General features: G+C 39.0%; 4 protein-coding genes across 7 annotated transcripts in view; 1 reads left to right on the forward strand and 3 right to left on the reverse strand.

The window, feature by feature from the left end:
• Positions 1-21,539, forward strand: part of LOC128872082 (flotillin-2) — a 150,442-nt gene that overhangs the window by 62,567 nt on the left and 66,336 nt on the right. The gene's annotated exons all lie outside the window — the stretch shown is intronic.
• On the reverse strand, positions 166-11,072 carry LOC128885185 (glucose dehydrogenase [FAD, quinone]-like). 2 transcript variants are annotated; one of them, XM_054139070.1, is made up of 6 exons: positions 10,739-11,072; positions 9,226-9,777; positions 8,378-8,805; positions 4,773-4,937; positions 3,769-3,921; positions 278-2,163 (listed from the first exon to the last, which is right to left on the reverse strand). In XM_054139070.1, the coding sequence occupies exons 2-6, from the start codon at positions 9,725-9,727 to the stop codon at positions 877-879; spliced, it is 2,535 nt and encodes an 844-aa protein (XP_053995045.1). In that variant the 5' UTR covers positions 9,728-9,777; positions 10,739-11,072; the 3' UTR covers positions 278-876. The 2 variants fall into 2 exon arrangements, with proteins under 2 accessions (XP_053995054.1, XP_053995045.1); XM_054139079.1 differs by lacking the exon at positions 10,739-11,072 and having other exon boundaries at positions 166-2,163; positions 9,226-10,196.
• LOC128872028 (glucose dehydrogenase [FAD, quinone]-like) lies at positions 12,920-17,952 on the reverse strand. The gene is made up of 3 exons (XM_054114307.1): positions 17,509-17,952; positions 15,742-16,120; positions 12,920-14,873 (listed from the first exon to the last, which is right to left on the reverse strand). The coding sequence occupies exons 2-3, from the start codon at positions 16,084-16,086 to the stop codon at positions 13,347-13,349; spliced, it is 1,872 nt and encodes a 623-aa protein (XP_053970282.1). The 5' UTR covers positions 16,087-16,120; positions 17,509-17,952; the 3' UTR covers positions 12,920-13,346.
• The window catches only part of LOC128885201 (glucose dehydrogenase [FAD, quinone]-like), a 10,418-nt gene continuing 7,557 nt past the window's right edge, over positions 18,679-21,539 (reverse strand). For both annotated transcript variants that reach the window (XM_054139106.1, XM_054139116.1), the window contains exons 5-7: positions 20,870-21,330; positions 19,615-20,336; positions 18,679-19,019 (exon numbers count right to left, since the gene is read on the reverse strand). In XM_054139106.1, coding sequence (XP_053995081.1) covers positions 18,749-19,019; positions 19,615-20,336; positions 20,870-21,330 — 1,454 coding nt within the window. In that variant the 3' untranslated portion in view covers positions 18,679-18,748. The remainder of the gene's footprint in view (positions 19,020-19,614; positions 20,337-20,869; positions 21,331-21,539) is intronic.

Genomic DNA, 21,539 nt, shown 5'->3' on the forward strand with positions numbered 1-21,539 from the left:
TTTGGTTCCCTGATAAAGTACTATAACAGGCAGTGTCGTCAATTTTAAAAAATTTTTTTGTTCGGCTGCTTCATTGTCAAAAACAATAAAAACTGAATTTTTTCGACGTTTTTGCTGCGAGTTTTTATTTGTTTTTGCTAGAGGGTTAAAATTTTACTCAGAAAGCTTTTTCTTGGTCAGCTTTCGAATAATTCAAGAGCTATTGAAAAAGCTCTAAGGGCAGTTTTGACCATCCTAATCGGCTAGGCCCTTTCAGATATCGAATAAAAGGTAAAGAACTTGGAATTGATTATTTCTCGTAGAATAGTTCTCAGAGATTTCAAAAATTCGATTATTAGAAATAGATGTTTCATTGTGTCAGTGAGTGCATATCGATGTGAATTTTTCACTTTTTCAGTCTTTGTACAGTACATTATTTTTTGTTCAAGTATGTCTTATTGAAGAAATGAGTCTTTGTTGAGTCTATGAGTCTATTACTATTGTGTGGCGTATAAACGATCCTGCAATGCATATCTGAAATTGGTTGAAACTTTCGAAAATGATAAGAAATAAAATTTAGTTATTTTTTAAATAAATATATCCTTCAACGTCTCCCAATTCACGCAATGAAATAACTTTACTAAATCTACGTCTCTCGTACCACTTTACTTTTCTCAAATTTCAGTTTGCATTCATTACACCACATCTGTATTCAGTCCTATAGGTTAACATAATTTCGATCGTACTTGAAGATGTCCTAGTTAGATAGAAAACATTTCTGTCGTCGATGAATATAAAACATCCTTGTTGAACCACGTGGCATGCTTCCCACATACCGTCCAGCATAAACTCCGAGATTCCTAATAATCAGTCTTTCTAGAAAACTTCGCTCAACCCTCATTCGTACAACCACTCCTCTTTGATCATGTCGCCAGCCTTCTCCGCGATCATGATAGTAGGCGCATTAGTATTACCCCTGACGATCTTCGGCATCACGGATGCGTCCACCACCCTAAGTCCCTTCACCCCGTAAACCCTCAGTCTCGGATCCACGACAGCCTCGTTATCCCACTTGGGCCCCATTTTGCAAGTCCCGACCGGGTGAAAGATCGTGGCGGTGTACTCCATCATCACGCACTTCCAATAGTCCCTGGTCGCGAAACCGAACTGTCTGCAAGCAGGCAGAGGCGCGTCCACCAAACGCAGTCCATGTTCTCGAAAAGACCTCGTACGAAACAACTCCAGTGCAGCTAGTACTCCCTCCACAAGGACATCAGCATCGGGATAAGCGGTGAAATATCTAGGATAGATCAATGGTGAGCCCCACAAGGGGTCGGTGTCGTTTAAAACCAAGAATCCACGACTCTTGGGTGAAAGCAGGATAGGCCTAATGTTGAGGGCGTCGTAGTAGGCCAGAGGTTCCACTGCTGTTTCAACGTACTCTGCAGGGTCGAGGAGGTAGTCCATCTCGTTGCTGGCGTCGAAGGTGTACTGGATATCCGGCGTATCCAACGAGTGCTCGAATATAGTTCGCAGGAACACTCCGCAGGCGAGAGTTCCAGTCGCTGACAGAGGCCCAGAGTGGGTCTCCTGATAAAGGAAGACGTCCTCCTTCTTCGCCTCGTTGTCCTTGCTCGTGGAGGTTAGGTCGGTAGCGATAATCAAACCGTCCATGGTCACGTGGTCCTGGAGGTTCCTGCCGACAGGCAGATCACTCACGACTTCTATCCCGTGTTTCTTCAGCTCTTCCGTAGGGCCTATGCCTGAGAGCATCAGGATCTTGGGCGAGTTGAGAGCACCCGCTGATAGAATCACCTCCTTTCTTGCCAACGCGACTTTGGCGAACCCTGTGGCAGTGGAGACGTATTCTACTCCCATCGCGCGTTTCGTGTCGGCGTCTATCAGAATCCGTGTGACGTGGGCTTGGGTCTCTATGGTCAGGTTCTTCCGTTTCCGTCTGATAGGTCTGATAAACGCGCCGTTGGTGCTCTGACGCATTCCGTGAATCGAGGTCATCTGCATCTTCATCACGCCTAGCTGTCGGCCAGCGTTGGCGTCCACCTGCTCGTGTCCTAGCTCCTGCCACGCGCTCATCAGGATGTCCGTGTTTGGGTCATTGTAGGAGAATCGCTCAACGTTTTGATAGCCACCTTGATGGTGGTAGTGGGGGTTCTCTTTGACGATCTGAAGAATGAGTTATACAGTGAGTCGGCGTTTTTCAAGTTTGTTGCGATGATGATGTATACGAAAACGAATGAAGATATATTAGGTTGTCCCGAAACAACAATATTTTATGTGGTCGTGTTTATATAAAGTATAGTAGGGGTGTGCGGGATTCCCGAGAATATTCGGGATTCTCGAGTTTATGCGGAATTCTGAGTTGATACGAGATTCCCGAGAATACACGAGATCCCGCAAAAATCCGGGATTCTCGAAAATGTTCGGGATTTTCGACAATGTACAGGATATAGAATAATATCTGGGATTTCCGAAAGTATTGTTATTCTTGAAAATTTCAGCAATCCGAATGTACGGGACTTCGAAATTCTCGGGAATCCCGAATGATTTCGGGATCCCGGAAATTCACGAGAATCCCGGATGTATTCGAGATTCTGAAATTCTCGGGATTCCATCCCGATCCCGGGAGGAATTCCCGTCCCGACCGGGATCCCGCACACCCCTAATAAATAGACAATCTAATTTCATAGATATTCATGTTGTAACAGTAATGGAGCAAAATGAATCGTGCACAATTCAGTAATGTAACATAAAACATCAAATATTGTGCATGTATTACTTATTAATAAAGCGAAAGAAACTTTCGGGACAACCTAATATGTTTTGTGTCTGGAAACTTTTTTATGTGTATGCTTTAAATGAATGTTAAAGGAATTTAAATTCAAGATAAAGAATCCAGCTTCTCTGTTAATCCTCTATAGTCCAAATTGTTTTAAATGTTTCAAATGAATTTTGAAGGGAATTGAATTTCATACGAGAAAGATGTAAACTTTTTATCCAGTTTCAATATTAACCCTCAATAGCCCAAATTATGTGAGTTATCTGATAAAGTTCTAAATTAGGACCATCGATGGAACACTAACAATAGAATTCCAGGGAAAATTTTAATATAAATTTTAAAAACATTTATTTTAATTGTAACATTGAATAATTCATTTTAATATGAAAATTTTCATTTATGCTCTCCTTGATATGAGAAGTTGCAAGACAGTTAAATCAGGGATCATTTAATTAAAGAGGGTATATTTTCAGTTGCTTGCTAAAACTGTATCGCTTTTTGGAAGTTATTTATCATGTTGAACAAAAATTATATAACTGCGTCGAATTATTGAGTACTAGTTTCATGCAAGGAGAAAGGTCTCGAAATGGCGCCGGGGTCACCCGAAGGTTAACTTGATTTATTTTAACTGGAATGTCCAGTTTTTAATGGGCTCATTCAGAGTGATGAACTTTGAGAATAAAAGTAGGAAAGTTACATGTATATTCTAAATTAATAGATGAACGACCTACTGATTCAAAATTGTTCAAGGTCTGGGTCAAGTTTCGATTGTCAACAGAAAAGTAAAAGTTCGAACGTCAAAAAGATGAAAGCACTCGATATGTTTATAAGATCATGGCATTCTGTATTTTTATAATTATTATTGCAAACACGTAATTGAAGTGTTACGTTTATTTATGAATCAACACGTCACAGTGTCGAGCATTTTCTATAAAACCGATCAATTAATCGCTATATGGTTTGCAACAGGAAATTTTGGATATATGGATCACCTCTGGATCCTCGTTGTTTTCAGATTTCAAAAAGTATGGTAAAACTTCTCCGTAGCTCCAACCATTGTTCCCTTTGTCGGCCCATTCGTCGTAATCTCTTGGATTACCACGAATGTACATCATGTAATTGATTGTACTGGAACCACCCATTACCTACACCAGAAACAATATTTTTTAATTAGTATTGTACACAAAAATGGGCAAAATTCTTATCTAGATACAAAATATCGAGTAACAAATAAAAAAAAATACTTGAGGACATTAATTGAAAAAACCATGTTTTATATATGACAATCATAATTGCTTCGATAAAGTAAAATTGTGATCGTTCAAGGAATATAGCTTTTAATTACTTGTTAATACATTAGAGTAACATTATACTTGCAGAAGCTTTACAATGGTATGTAAATACTTTAATTAGTAACACAAGAAATATGAACTCTTGATCATGTTTCTATTTAAAGACTTTATACAGCTCTGCGAGGTTTCCACAAATGTTGTTAGATTCCGATTTATTACAAGTTCGGTTTCTAATACAATTCGGTACTTAGAAACTAGATTACCGCTACGTTTCTACTTCTGTTGTATTATGTTACGAAAAAGCTCGAGAGAGGAGTTTTGGTGTTCCTTATAAAGGTTTGTGTTTAAGGATTCAGAAGATGGTGGAAATAAGGGGAAGGACCAATGAGAATCGTAGGATGTTAAGGAGTCGGACGTGTTATTCGGAGTTAGTGAGTAAGGGTACAAGAGTCGGATGCTTAATTGGTGTGTGGACGAATGACTAGGTTTGAAACTTAAAAATAATTACTTATCCCATGAAGATAAAACTGCTGACTAACCTAAAGTAGTGAAGATTAGATGGTCAGGATTAGAAGATTAGTATACAGATTAACCTAAACGATATCCAACAATGTATTATTGCTCCGACATATTAACAAAACAGGAAGATCATCCGTTCGCTAGTTTAGGAAAGCAATTATCGGAATTGGTTTTCAAGTACGTACTTTGCCCCTCGCCCACCCGCAGCTTTTGCCTCTTCTCGATCTACAAGAGTGTTGCTCTGGCTGCGTGCGATACATCCAATCGATATTGCTGGCTTGCAACATAGTGGCGAGTGCTGGAATGTCCGCTACCATTGGTTCTTCTATGCCAGCTTCTAACAACAACACCTAAAAATATATAACAAAGCCTTTCTCAACAAACAGTTAATAATTGCACTGTTCGATCGCGTACACGTCGCGTGTAAATTATTTAATACTCGAATAAAATTCTGTCAGGGTCTGATACTCGAGCGAGGACGTGTAAATAATTATTACACAACTGTACATCTAGAAATTCGCGTAACGCGAGTAGTCATTGTAATGCGTTTAGTCAAATGAGTCAGGGCAATGAAATGTAAGTTTATGCTAATGAATATGTAGAGGGAGATATTTTTAGCTATCGTTGAATCTAAGCAGGAACATTTAGCTATATTAAAACGCTATAAATCGTGAAAGAGCGCGACACGATTGCGTGATCCAAAAAAAAAAAAAAAAAATTGACACTTTCGTAATGTTACTTTGTACAACTGTCCTTGGGAAGATAAAGGATACCTTCTCGATGTTTGTAACTGGTTTCGATTTACGCACGATGGACAATATTATTCCTTTCACAGGCTTGACAAATTGTTGACCGGCCACAAGTTAACTCGTGTTTTCAAGCCCAAACGTTGTTGACCGGTCACAAGTAACTCGTGTTTGCACGTGCATTATCTATTTCAATTTATGAAATCCAGGACGATGAATATTGCAAAAGCTTTGCTCCTATTGTCCAGCTGAAGAATTTTATTATTTTCGTCGGCACTCGGTATTAGAAAAGTAAAATATCTGCCGGTCGCGAATGTGTTAATATCAGGGATTCGAACCCTAAAGGTCGATTCAGACTATACGACACGGACCGGCACCGACACGACAAAACATTAAAACAAAACATTTTTAATGGAACTAGTCACACTATTCCCGTTGACGGAACGTTCAGATCGGTGCCTGTTAACACTTTATCTACCGGGCTATTTAGAAGCAGACTTTAATTAAAAAAAGAATTTTCTACAGTAGCATATGCCAATCTAGGCAGACAATAATTCCTTCATACTGTTACTAGGTACATTGAAAGCCAAGTCTGTTACCAAACACTGAACATTGTGAGTAGACAACCATCAATACAGTAAATAAATTCGAATAACTAAGTACTGCAATTAAAAAGTTTATAAATAGGCTCCCGGTAAATAAAGTGTTAAGTGTGAGTAGTTCCATTAAAACGAGTGTTTTAATGTTTTGTCGTGTCGTTGCCGGTACGTGTCGTATAGTCTGAATCGACCTCAACCCGTACCGGGTTCCGGTACTTCGTATTATAGAATAACCCATCTAACCAGATAACGCAAGACATCTGTAACCCGAGTAACCCGGTTATATAATACAATTATAATAATACAGTAAAAACCATAGTTATTACCATGTTTCTAAACGATAATCAATTTTATTTCAATATTGTCTGTTTTCTACTCTACTGTCCATCCGCGAGAAGAAGGTCATGCAAGTGCTTACATTTACTCGTATTTACTACTCGTTTACTGTACTTATGTAGCAGAACGGGAACGTAAACACTTGCCCAGTACATGTATGAATAGTACATCTTGAATAGTACATGTATTGGCATAAACAGTCGCTTGAAGGACTCCCTATTCTGACCGGACATGTTATGAGTTTTGTGGGAACCCCAACACTAGCAACTGTGACAATCGGACGAATGATAAACATTCGTCAGTCTTGCCTTAGAACGTGTAGTGAACGTGTGTGCTCTACATTCATTATATACTCGTACATTTTAAACAATCTAGTTTCATTTGATTTGAATATTGCCTATAAGTTCACATATCTTTGACTTGTCTGGATGTCTATGATGTCTAGGATGTCTTCTTCTACTAGTAACCCACTCCGAGCAGGTTAACACGTTGATCGCTACATCACCCATATATGGGTGACAGTGCTTTTCACTGAAAAACGAAAACTATTAATTCTGAAAGTTAAGTGTCACAGAAAATGAATTTAAATGAAATACTCGAATTTTGATGAAGTTACAAAACTAAATACCAAAATAACTGTTTCATTGCGCAGTTTCCAAAAGTTTGTAAACAAAATTAAATCGCAGTAGAAATTTTCAAGAGTATTAGTCTGGCAGTGAACGTGTTAACCCGCTCTTCCTACAATTCAAGAACCGTTCCTTCGTGATTAGTATGGTTTACAGTAACCTTCCTCTCATTAACCGGGTTTGGGTTAGGGTTCAGCAGCGGTTCGAATCCCTCGTTAATATCCCTACGTATGCTGATTTTATTGTCATCGGTGCCGCGTAATCCAATAAACAGTTTGTGTTTCGAGGCACGTTTAATGGCTAAGAAGCCGCAGAATGGTCGTAACATAATCACCGACGATCTTGTGTTCTGTGACCCGTTTCAACGAAGCCCTGGCCATTGCTCGACTTTTCAGCGAAGGGATTACCGACTCATTGCCTGGTAAATAGGATAAAGCTGACACCACTAATTAACCAAACTTTGCATTTCAACGCGGATTAGTACACGGAGTGACCCACATAACTCTTTGCGACTCGACGCGAGAAAACTATTTATTGTTGAGGAATCAAATTGTACGGATTTTAATGATCGAGATCTCAGATTTTATGAATCTTAATGATTGACGTCTCAAATTGTATAGATCTGAAGAACTTTGAAACTTTGAAAATGTTTTTAATGGAAACCTCTATCGAAATGTATTTTATGTATGTTTCAATTCTTTGAACAAAAACAAGTTAGTCTTCTTTGAAATATTCTTTTTCTTTTGTCACTTTTCATTAAAAATGCTACAGGACACTTCGAAGTTTCGATTTATGGTTGCATAAAACATTTACGAAATCAAAATTGCAACGCTGATGGAATAGTAGTTTCAAACCGAGTCGATTACTGTAAATAATTCAATCGAATGCAATAAATTCTTTCTGAAGCAATTGAACTGCTAATAAAGTTCTAATAAATCTACTTCTATTTTTCATATAAATGAAAGTAAACACGCTGTCGTTACTGAAAGATATACTCACTAGGTACGAGTAAATGTGTAACATTCATTCTCTGCCATTCATTTTTTGTACCTGATTGCATTCTTTCATACAAGAAATTTGCTCTACAATGCTCCAAATGTTTCAACTCGCTGGATATTAGTCACCCACTCGCAATGCACTATTTAGTAAAGTCAGGCTAATCTTATTTATGCACGTTGTAAAAACGCATTCCCCCTGTTCTTGTTCCTTGTTTCGCGAGTTGCAGTGAAATTTACTATTTTGACAGTCAACTCAAGATAGACGATATTTTATCCGAATAATAGATGACGATGAAAAGATATTCTATAATCGACGGACTGCGGATGTTTATGCATCTATGGAAAATGAAAATACGAGAGCGTGGACAAATGGAAAAATATATAAAATATCAACGATATACGTTCATTTCATTTTCAATTCTTTCTCTGTGTTTGCGAAAGCATAAATTTGCATAAACATCCGTGTTCTAACAATCAACAAATACCTTCCAGTGTTTTATTTCGCTCAGCCTGTTGGCGAGAACGCATCCAGCCGATCCAGCTCCCACGATTACAAAATCGTACTCCTTCGTTAGAAAATTCGCAGCATCTGGATAATAATTGATCGCGCTGAAAGTGTCGAGTGGCCCCCTCGGATTGCCGAACGGTAGATTCGGATCGTCGACTATTTTAAAATTGGAGTAGTCCGTTTGATGTCGTTGCTTCCAAGCATTGTACATGGAAGATCCGTCGAGGAAATTTTGTTCGGCTGCTGGATTGTCAGTTAAACTTTGCCCTGTCGGCAGATTGCGATCTTGAACTTTCAATTTGCTCTCAAAGACTCGTGACGTGGACGGAAATGTGTTTACGCTTTGAATTTTAGCGAGGTTTCCATGTTGACTCGAACGAAGACTTGGATGGAATTGTTGTATCGCTGAAAGGAACATAGAAAAATTATGAAATTTATTTCTCACGAACAAAGATGCGTAATATTCTTGTCTAGAACAACCCTGAATGGCTTATTTGATGAACAGAAATTCTAAAATTAAATATTTCACGTTGAATAAATGATACTTGATGCGTATGACTGTTATGAATAAATCACAGTGTGATGCATTCGTTAAGTATTTTTTATTCGAGTAAAGGTTTGCCTATCTCTGTCCATGGTAATATTGTTTCTCAAAAATTTAGTAGATGTAGGATCTTCTTAAGAAATTAATGAAGGGCCTATAAGATTATATTATTTATAAAATGCTGTCGTCGTCAAGGCCATATTCCTAAAAATTGGTACAATGTAAACGTGCGAGGCGCGCGTGTTACACCGCTGCGTACAGAAATTGAAATTCGTTTTTACCTTTCGGAACGAGAAAGTCATCGTAAGCCTGAGACGTGGATGTAATCGCTCGGCCAGCGATTGGTGGATAAGGGCCGTAAACTTGAGCGAAATTCACGGCCGGCACAGCCATTCTGACATTAACTGACGTACTTTCTTCGCTTTCATCCTTGAAACCTGACGAAAAAATCGGGACGCACGCGAACCGTGAACTATAAACGCTTGCCAACGATCTCCCCGACGTCGGACCATCCAGAAACGGAAAGTCCCTCATATCGCGACCGCGTATCCTGTTTTTCTGACGTTCGCGGAAGCGTCTTACACGCTCAGATTGCGGTTGTTCGTCAAACGGTAATTCCCATGGCGGACCGAGCCAGTGGTCGTTGAACACGAATCGCGAGTCCTTCAAATGGCTGAACAAACGAGCTATGAACGCCAGAAACACGAACGTGGACGACTGGCAAGTGGAGACCATGGAATCGTGCGTACAGAGGCTGGCCAAATCCGGTGGCACCCACGACATGGTTTCTGGGTTGAGCTTCGGGGGTTGCTTTGGGTTCTCGTGTGGCGAAACTATTGGTGGAAAGATGGACGGTGTTAACTCTTTGATGTTAGGTGGGTTGAAAAGTATCCCAACTTTTGCTTAGCTTTACTATTTTATTTAAAGTTTTTCATTCATTTGGCAACACTACGAACTAACGCTAAAAGTACAATAAGTGGAATTAGAAATGTATACAAGTCAAAAGTTGTTGGTAAGTTGTTGACGCTGTTCTTCTGAGCAGCTTGAATTTTATGAATTTTAAAGAGTTAAAGTGGGGGTGTAATTGGAAGTGGATGTTGATCTTTTCAGGACGATACTTGGTTGTAGATGAATTAAAAATATTATTCGATGTTAAAAGTATTATTAATGGACTCTGGAAGTTTATGCATTCATAAGAAATGGAAATGTAAAAGAATATATGAGAATTTGTACGAATTTGGAAATATATATATTATATTATATCGGCAGTAGAATACATGTTACGCTGTTTGGAAGATAAGAGATGCTTTCATTTTTCATGTTCAGAATACACGAGAGTGTGGACGAATTCAAAAGTTTATAAAATCGACAATAAAATAATGTTACACACGTGACACTGTTCAGAAGCTAAGAAATATTATCATTTATCATTTTTAGGGTATATTAGAATGTACACAAATTCAAAAATATATAAAGTATTGACAAGTAAGAGACATTTCATTTAAATTGAATATCTGTATCTGTATCTACGAAAATATGAACTTGCATGAACATCCCCAAGCAGCTGCAGAGAATTCTTTTATTTCTGATAACAAATAAGAACCCAACAAAATTCTTCACCTCTGTTTCACGATAGATAAAAACCTCTAGAAAATTTGAAAATTTTCGCCCTACCCAAAAACCCAATTCCACCACAATTTCGCAGTAAGGGTAACCACTCGGAGCCAAATTTTTACAAATAAAAGCAAAAATTGAAAGAGAAAACAGCGTGAAGAAATTGAAAGAGAAACTCACCCGTTCTATCGAAAAGAATTTGTTTCCTCGTTTACTGCCGCTTAGTTTCATTTATCATTAGGTCTTGCGCAATTGTCGTTGAACATCGTCACACTTCGACGAAGATGATCACTGAGAATAAATCACCTTCTTCCACTCCCCTCTGCCGTCGAAATGAAACTCTTTTTGAAAATTCTCGCGATCGAAGCGTCCCGTCGAGCGACTTTTCCTATTCGTCGCTGCAGAAATGCCGAAACGCATCGGCCACCGAGTCCTGTCGGAAGCAGAAAGTGTGGCTGATCTTCGTCGCGGATATCGCGAACCGTTTGACGAACGAAAGCAACGTTTGAGCCGCCCCCGTCAAAACTCGAGCGAAACAGCAGCTGCATTTACCTCTGGTGACTTGCAGTTTTCCGATGGTTTTTGTAAACGCTCCAAGCGAACGCTTCCGTCTTTTAGAAATTCCACGGTACCTCGCTTCATTGCTTGTTAATTAAAGCCTCGCGAAATTGCGACAACCATAGCCAAACCAGTGGGTTGGTGCATTGGTAAACAACAGAAATTAGTTGAGATAAACGCGAAGGAAAATTGAGAATAAGTATATTTTTGTACTAGATGATTTTTTTTTTTTTTTTTTTATAGACAAAGCAGCAACGTGAAATGATTTTTATTTGATTGTTAATTAAAATTCTCGCGAAATTACGACATAGCCAAACGAGTGGTCCATGTAACCAATACTGTACCAACCGAGTAACCAATACTGTAAAATGAGATAAAGAGAAACATGATACTGAAACATAGCTCAAATTGTAGGTCCTACCATCCCCGTGAACTGTATCATTAAATGTTTGGACCGTGTTTAACAAAATAATAATCATCAAAAGATAAGATACTGTTTCTACTTGGAACACTTTCCATAAATAAATACGATAGAACCACGAATGAAATTATACAATGTTACGTAAACATTGAATTTCTCGTTTATGATATGTATAAACTAATGATCGAACTGTCGGAACAACGTTTGATGGTTACAGCGTAATTGTTAGTAGTCCGAGAGATAATTTCTCGACACTCGAAGCTACTAATTATCCGATGTCTCTTCGAAGTTAAGTGAAAGTTAATATTGCATCAGTTTGTCAAAATCCTTCTTACGTTCTCACTGGATCATTTAAATTTCACCTGCAAGGATATGTTAATTAAGAACGTCAAATGCTTAAATATCTGAATGACGGTGCTTGAAAAATAAAGAATAATTGGATACAATTATATTTATTTGTTGCTACCCATCAGCATCATGCTTTAAAAAGCACGAATGAATTTCATGTGGGTAAACGGGAATTCTTAGAAAATTGCAGAGCTACGAAAGGAAAGCAAGACATTCCATTGCTCGGTATTATTTTACAATCGTCATCGAATATGCAACGACTACGTGGAAACCCATTTTCTCGAAAATTAGAGTGGCTCTAGGTAAGAATTTAGTTGTTTCTAATTTTCAGTTGCCGTAATAACTATGTACATTCTTCGCTTTTTAAATATTCACGTTATTTGTACTGATATGACAATGCAATCTAATAATACGCCGTCATGCAATGCAGTATAATTTTATACTTATAACATTTAAGAACAGTACAAATACACGAACGTGAAGTGGAAGTTTCCTGTTCGAATCCTAAACAACATATTTTAACAAGAAATTGATGTCTTAAATTTTTCTATCGTGTGTATAACGATATGCATTGAAAGTCTTTTTCTTTTAGGGTACAGACTTAGATTTACTTATTAATCATCTCAAATCGCACCATAAAGTTTGTTCCTTTTTAATTAATAATATACATCCCAGTCCAGATGGTGAATAACTAATTTATTAACTAGATTCTGCTTCTTAAAGAAATATTCTTTCGCACGTCACCGTAGACAGCATCTCACTTTCCCTCTCTACGACAATCTGCGTAGAGTCTTTGGTTGCAAAACATTACGTGCCTCCTGCCTTTTTTCACGACACACCGCCACTCGAGCTCTACAAATTCGGCGGGGTTTCTTGCTCGATTAATGGAGAAACCGTTCTTTCACTTTCCACGGCCAGGTATCCGTGACACTTACCTGAAACAGATCTGATCACCACACATCAATTACGAGACTTTTCTCGTCGGCGCTATAATTTTATCGTAGTGGCAAATCAGGGATAGAAGTAACGCATTTTAGTTTTTATTTATTTCTGATTCAAGTATTTATTCGTGCTCCACTTCACAGATTCGTCGCTAATTACTAAAAAGCTTTCAACGTCGAAAAATAAAACAGTCGTTCCATTACAATTTAATCATATGTTACAGCAGCCATATATTGTTTGTGTTCGATGAATGTGCCTGATTGAATTGTATCCATTGATCTCGATAATTTTAGCGTTAAAATTAAACAATTCACTCAGTCAGTGTAACATATTTTAACGAAGAAGAACACGTTTTACTCGTGTCCCTAAGTTTTGTCGGTTACGTTTAAACGGTGTTAGAAAACAATTTGTACGACTCGGCAAATCGCATCCAAACACGGGAATAACGGATTGTGTTAACGAAGTCGACAGAAACAGCTACAAAACTTGCGTCTATAATTTTATAGACTTAATCACCTTTTATAGTTCTTCGCGAGTGCTTATCGACCAATCTTGCTTAATCAAATTCGCCCCTTTTTCCGCAATCATCATAGTGGGAGCATTAGTGTTCCCACTGATGATTTTGGGCATGATCGAAGCATCGATCACCCTTAGCCCTTGGACACCGTGCACCCTCAATCTGGGATCCACGACTGCCGTTCGATCGCCTACAGGGCCCATTTTAGCCGTTCCAACAAAGTGGAACAGCGAGCCAGCGAGATGCCTCGCGTTACACTCCCAATATTCGGTTCTATTCGCACAGTCAGAAATATTAGTATACAGCAATCTCATTCCTTGCCGTCTAAACGCGTTCGTGTTCACCAAGGCCCTCAACGTCTCAACAGACCTCACCATCGTCTGCACGTCTTCCGCCTCGCCAAAGTAATTCGGATAAATCCTAGGAGGATCCGCCGGATTCGTGCTGCGCAACTCCATCCTACCGCGACTTCTCGGTTGCAACACAACCGGAAAGCACACGAGTACATCGTAGTCCATTACCTGCCTTTGAATTTCTCGTATCTGATCATCCTCGACGTTGAACCTGCTTATAACTGTGGCTGCTATGTCCGTGCGCCACCTTGGGATAAAGCCGAAATGAAACTGGACGTTTGGGTACTTTGCTGACGAGTTGTAGAGGTTGACGAAACCCAACACGTCGGTCCCCCCGACTGATGCGAACAATCCATCGTTGCGCACCAGGTAGTCGTAGGTGTCGTCCATCGCGATCGTCGGACGTGGAAGAGTGGACGACCTGTTCACGTACCCTACGCGAAGTCCTGCCCATATCATGTGGTCATGGAGATTCTCGCCGACGGGTAGGTCGACTACCGTAGGGATTCCCATCACGTCTAGGTGTCTCCTGGGACCGATACCCGAAAGCATCAGCACCTTTGAACTGCCGATAGTGCCTCCTGAGAGGATCACTTCTCTCGAGGCTCTTATGTCGATCGACCTACCGTTCTTCAAGGTGGCTCTCACGCCAGTCGCTCTTTTACCGTTCAACAGGATTTTGTCTACTCTGGTGGATTTCATCACGAACAGGTTCCTTCTGTCTTTGATGGGCGCCAGGAATGCTTTCGCACAGTTGTTGCGTCGTTTGTTCTCAATCGTACCTAGAGTTCTTCCAAAGCCAGTGTAACGATCGCCATTTAAAGATTCCAGGACGTTTAGTCCCATCTCGCGTACTCCGTTTAGCATGGTGTTCATTAATTCTATGTTAGTAGCGTTGTAACTCCTAATTCTCATGGGGCCGTTGGTACCGCAGTACCTCCTCCCTGTTATCGCTAGCTGTTCGGGTGAACAACTGATCGATTTCCTGAAGTAAGGCAAGACCTCTTCGTAGCTCCATCCTTCGTTACCCATGCTCACCCAATCGTTGTAGTCTCGGTCGTTACCGTACATGTGGATCATCGCGTTGATGACGGAACTGCCGCCGAGCGCTTTGCCCATCGACCATACGCATTGTTTCCTCCTCATGCTCTGGCAGACGTTTCTTTGGGGTTCGGTCTTGTCGAGAAAAAAAAATATGGTTTGTATCGTGAGACCATGTGAGTATTTTGGTGATTCAGACTTAATGAAAAGGATATATGAAAGAACATGTTGAAGAGTGAAAATAGGAAGTTGGAAATAAGTGTTTTCTTCTGGAATATATTTTTTAGTGCTACTGAAAATGAAGGCAAGTGCGTTAACTATTTAGAAGTCTAATTATTGCTCGTGACTAGACTGCGGATTTTATGCGTTTATGATATAAATTAATATAATCAACTCGTGTTAAAGATAACCGAAAGATACATGCACTTGTGCAAAATGAAGTTATAATATTATCATAATAATTTTAGGATATATTCGGTGTACATTATGTATATTTTCTAACTAGTATAATGAATAGATGCTAAACATAGCCAAAAGGTATATGCACCTGTCCAAAATGAAGTAATAATATTATCATAATAATTGTAGAATATATTCGGTGTACATTATGTATATTTTATGTATTCTTCATTATTTTACGTCTTAAATGTATAAAATCCGCAGTCTACGCATGAATAATATAGTATCCGATATAAAAACGTGCAAACAAACAATTTTTAAGAATGCTTTCATCTCTGAAATGAGCTAAAAAGTGGAAAAAAATTTCTTTGGTCCTTCGTATAATATTTTTGTGCTATTGGCACAGAAGATAGAAGAATAAGGCTTAACTACAACGGTTCAAAGTCCACTTATTATCCGTGACTAATATAGCATTACTCGTGTCGAAGCCCTACTTCGGAGGGCTTTCTGAAGACCTAAAGCAGTACTAATTGGTTCTGATTTCCCCAATTGTAGCGCTCAGTTGTGAATCTCAAGATTTCTTAACAAATTGTAATTTGAGTACCAAGTGACGGTAATCTTGATGTCCACCAATGACGATTGCCGTCAAACCAGGAGCATCGCTTTCCATGCTTGGATTGTCCCCAGCCTCGATCAATAAGACGTTCCAATCTTCTACTTCGGTTAGCCTGTTGGCTAAAACGCTACCCGCCGTTCCACCTCCAACGATCACGAAATCGAATTCCATTCTTGAAGACGAAACATCGTCTGAACGATCAGCTGGATAGATCCCCCCACCGTTTCCCAAGGTGCACTGCGATGCAAGAATCGTTTGCACCAATTGAGCGAAAATAGTGGGCGGCGGCGACGATAGCGCGGCACTGCAACTTGTTGCTGCACACGTGTTCATTGCGAGCTCCTCTACGCGACAAATCGAAGCAAATCTGTAACAAAAGGTGAATGTTCGACGAAGTATTACGAGCGAGTATGCAGTTGAACTCTGGCATGGTATTCGGGACTATTTGATCTGACATAATTTTCATTCGTGTATGTACATTCCACGTAACAATTAGGGGGGTAGGGCTCCTTTATGAATTTTTTTCTATTCTCCGGTGATGTATTTTATAGTCAATGGTTCCCTATTCGAAAGATGTATGCTTGAAGGTGTAACATAAAAATTTTCATTCGAAAATATAAGAAATTTTTTGGAGGTATGAGCGATCTCCAAAGATCTGGAGAATCTTAAAAAAAAAAAACAATTTACAACAAAAGTATTTACATCATACCGAGCAACTTTTGTAAATACATTTTTTAATAGCTTCATTCTCTCACGTAACATTTAATCATTTCGATTTACAACTGATAGCCACAATAATATCTGAGGTCTTTTAATTTAAATAAGTTAATTGACTGAAATTAATTTACGTTACAAATTAGGGTTAATCTTATGTACTATTTCAAAATCGTGACGTTAGTAATTATGCAATATTATCATCTAATATACAAAATAGTTACTTATCACAATGTCTCTCTGTCAATGTCTAGTTAAGCTAATATTCCGATGTCGTACTTGTTCACGAGTCTATGGAAGGTTAAACTTACTACGTAACAAGGAAAAATTTTACTAACTAAACTAATTCATGTGGAAAGTATTCCCAATGTCGAGGGCACTGTAAAGTCCTTGTATTCCTCGTGAGTGTAGAAAGCAGTAAATGTGATGAAAATATGTACACAGAAAAAAGAATGTTCTTCTTTTAATCTCTACAATTATAGGAACCATATAACGTTATTATATAATTTATTATGGCACTCAATTAATTATATAATTCTATAATTTACTCTACTTATTACTTATTCTACCTTTTTAGCGAAATATAAAATTAAAATAGCGAACACAAAATATTTACCATTAAGAGATTAAAGGTACCTAGACATTTCAAAAGATGCCATTGTTCGGTTGTGGTAGTTTCTTAACCTACAACATTTCAAGAACATTCCCTGAAAATTTCTAGTTGATCCGATTAAAAATGAGGGAGTAACGACCCTCAACATAAAATGTGGCCAATTTCAGATAATCCAGTTTCGTGTAACATTGCTCACCGCAAACAATGATTTTTTTTTTATATATATAGAAATCTTTATACTTTTGAATGAAAATTTTTGTTCTACATCTTCAAGCATATATAGAGAAAAATTCGCGAAGCTAAGTATACCTAACCGCTTCAATTATTTACCAGTGTCACGAAGCACGATTTCAAACAATTTTAAACTCGGAATGAAGTTTAAACCAGAAATCGAATTTCAAAGCATAAAGGAAATAAAACAAGATTACCTTGAACTGAGAATGTTCGCCTCTAGAAATAAAAATAAGTCGACGGAATGTAGTAACGAACACTCACGTAGGGCTAACTTCGACTAACTAGACATTGTCGCGGAAGAACGGACCGAAGACAACTGGATGGGATCCGTTTGATGCACTAAGTGGACTATGACGAAATTGCAAAGTCAAATCGAACTTTCGATTTGAACTTTCGACTGCTTGTCAGATTTGGAATAATAACTGACAGGAATTATAACGAATTTACAATCAGTGGAGTGAGGACGCTTGGTACGGTAACAGTTACGGTAAACATAATTAGGCTTTTTACGGTACGCTTACAATGTAATACAAAGGGGGGAATTCAAAATTCTATTTTGAATTGTGTTGAAAATGTATGGAGTTTGATGCATTTAGGGAAACAGTATGGTTATGTGTACTATAAATAGTCGTAGTATGCTAATATAAAAACGTGTGTAAAATTTCAAATTAAAATCTTGCATACTTTCTTCGATGAAAAATAACGAAGACATTCTTTTTTGAATGAATGAATTGAAATACATGAACCGACTAAATGCAATTTAATTCAAACAAAACTTGATTTTCCTCACTAACATGACTTTTCGTTATTGTTTCAGGTAAGTGTCGAAATCATAACCTAAATCCATAGCTAATCTCCAAAGAATGACCGTGTTGCAAGTATTTATGGTACCTATTCATTGCTCACAAAGAAGTATTAGATTCTCAGACAAATACACAGCTTTATCGATTCATATTTGAAGCGATAAAGAAGAATTTCTGTTAACCAGTAATCAAAAGAAAAACAAAATGCATATTATATATCGGTTACAATCTATATTGTCTACTTAAAATTTTCTCTGCATCTCTTTCATTCGATTTGCCTAATGCATTAAAAGCGGAGTCCTTAGCCTTTCCTCGTTCGGTTTATCTTCTTCGTTCATAAATAATACATTCCTAAACGACGTGCATCTTAATTAATCGAAATTATAAAATCGTTATTTTAAATGCACAGCATTAGAAAGTTAAACGTTTACGTTTTGCCGTGTCCCAAAGTCCACGTTCTGAATGCAGAGGGTTCAAAGTCCGAACAAATACATCGAAAAATTACCATAAAACGATTCTACCGCCAGGAAAGATGTCGGTGATCAGAGGTGAATGTCAGAGTTTACGATAAAAAATAGTAGCTTTATTTAAACGTTCCAAGAAAAGTACGTGAAAGATTGATCGTCCAAGTTCACTTTTTCGACCACGTATGCGTGATCATGTCGGCCGCCTTTTCGGCCGTCATCATGATCGCGGCGATTGGGTTTCCGTTTGGCACAATTGGGAATATGGAAGCGTCGGCGACGCGAATGTTCGACACTCCGCGCACTCGAAGCTGAGGATCCACGACTGCTGTTGGATCGTTGTAGGTACCCATTTTGCAAGTTCCTGATTGGTGATTCTCGGGCCCCGTTGCGGCCCTTATGTAGCATTCCCAGTATGCGTCGCTGGCGAAGTGGTAGCTGAAGAAGAAAAAGATGTTGTTTAAATGCAATGTTATTTTGTGAATGTTTCAGTGATTCGCTGATGGAGTAAATTTAACTCATTCATCCTTAGAAAAAGATTCTCTGGCTCTACTGTTCAAATAATTTCTATGAATTTTTTCATTCATTTACTTTTAGTGTGTTTCAAATATTTAACCTAATCTTCATAAAAAGATTCTCTTGTTCTGTTGTTGAAATAATTTTTATAAATCCTTCATTGATTTACCCTTGAAGTAATTTTAGTATTTACCCCATTTAGCTTCGACTATGAATCAAACAATTTTAGGTAATTTTGTATTTATACGTATCTAGCAGTATTATTACCTTTAAAACTTTAATATTACTGTTATCTTGGCGAACATTGAACAAATCTTACTCCTTCAGCCAGAATTATTTTTTGAATCTTTCAACCCTTGCTTAATAGTATCAACCACAAGTGAATCAATCTTTTCTGAATCTTCACTGAATCACTTTCAGAGAAAACTTCAAACACCATTTCCTCCTTCTTAAATCCCACGTTATCATACGCAATCTTCCCCAAAATTTCGAACACCTGAGAATCCAAAACGCTTACTTGGTGCAAAGAGGGTGGATCACAGGTTCCAATCTCAGATCCCAGTTCTTCATCGTCTGCGTGTTCATAAGTTCAATAGACTTCTTGATCCCTTCCAGTAGAACAAGCATGTCCTTCGTATCGGTAAAATAATTAGGATAAATCAGTGGCGGAGCTAGAGGGTCAGCTGACCGCAGCCTCAGTTCCCCTTTACTGGCTATGGTGACCGCCGTCGGTCTCATCACTATCTCTCTTCTATCGGAACAAAGTGCAAGGGCACCGTTCAGGCACTCGAACGGCAGCCCTGTTCTTGGACACTTTGGCGAGAACCCGTCGAAGTAGATCTGAATGTCTGGTACCCCACTGGTGGCGTAGATGCTCGAATGGAACGCTGTTATTTGGGTGAGCCCTGTGCTGGTCAGAATACCAGACCTGGTTTCCAGATACTCGTTCACGCTATCCATCGTCATGGCTTCGTAGGCAGTGTCCTTGATACTGAAATAAAGCGCCACGGACACGTGGTTTTGTAGATTCTTGCCTACAGGCAGATCCTTGACCACGTGCATGCCCAGCTTGGTCAGGTGTTCCTTGGGTCCTATTCCGGAGTTGAGCAGGATCTGTGGTGACCCGACCGCCCCAGCTGTCAGGATCACCTCTTTTCTGGCCTTCACCACCCTCTTGAAACCGTTCTTGTCTATCAACTCCACGCCGTACGCTTTACTGTCCCAGTGGTTCATCAGGACCTTCGATATTAAAACGATAATAGAATTACTCCAAACCACCTTGAACGGGTCACCTTGGACAATTTTTATTTTATGTAACAAATAATTGTGACGCGGCAATGTTTTTATACATAATAGTAGGCACGTTGAACTAATAAACAGAATTTGTTTACTAAAATACCAGACCAAACACCTTCGTTCGAAAATAAAACAAAACGATGGACGTTTGAATTTTCTCAAAACTTCTCTGGAAGTTTGATCGCTTAAAGATATGGTGAAATATTACTAAATAATTACAATATGTTGTACTCTGCTGAATGTTTTAAGAATGTTTTAACTTGTCCTAGAAAACCAGGACAAGTTTCATTTATCTACAAATAATTCATTGGTTTACAATGTCTACTATCGCATATAAAAAACATCGACATTCGAAAAATATTTGTTATGTGAAATAAAAATGCTTAAAAGAAGTCCAACAATAAAAACAAGATCTAATGAAAGTCCCTAATAACCAAAGGCATCGTTAAAAATGAAAAAAAAAAGAAAATAAGAACCTTCGTGACGTGTGCGTTGATCAAAACCCTCAGGTTCCTTCTGCCATGGACTGGTCTCAGGTAACTCCTCGCAGTCGTGCCGCGTAGACCATTCTCGGTCGTCATCGGGGCGATCATGTAACCAGTCTGCGTGTACTCCTTCAGCTTGGACGTCTGGTAACCCAGCTCGTCGGCCGCCTTCAGTACTTGGTCAGCGAAGGTCGGTTTGTTAGGGTAATACTGAATCTTCATGGGGCCTGGTATAGGGACGGTTCTCGGTTTGTCAGATAGCATCGAGGGATCTACGGGATTTTCAGCGCGCTCGAAGTAATGCACGATCTCGTCGTAAGACCAGCCGTGGGCACCCGATCTAGCCCAGCTGTTGTAGATCTCTGGATGTCCGCGCACGTACATCATTCCGTGCATGCCACTGGTCCCGGAGACCATCTTCCCTCGAGGCCACGTACACACGCCTTCCGTTTCTAGAGATCAATTCATCAATTCCTCAATTCATCAATCGTAAGGCTTAAGGGTACGCAGGAGTCGGAACAGAATTCCGAATTGACTTCAGCGACAGTCGCGGAAAAAGTAGGAAACTCCGGGACAAGGACAGAGAGGGCGATACAACAATTGCAGGAGAGACGAGGACAGGGCGATTGGGCTAGCATGATTTTTTTTCCAGGATATTGAA

The sequence above is a fragment of the Hylaeus volcanicus genome, chromosome 1 (genome assembly GCF_026283585.1).
Source record: "Hylaeus volcanicus isolate JK05 chromosome 1, UHH_iyHylVolc1.0_haploid, whole genome shotgun sequence".
Lineage (NCBI taxonomy): Eukaryota > Metazoa > Arthropoda > Insecta > Hymenoptera > Colletidae > Hylaeus > Hylaeus volcanicus.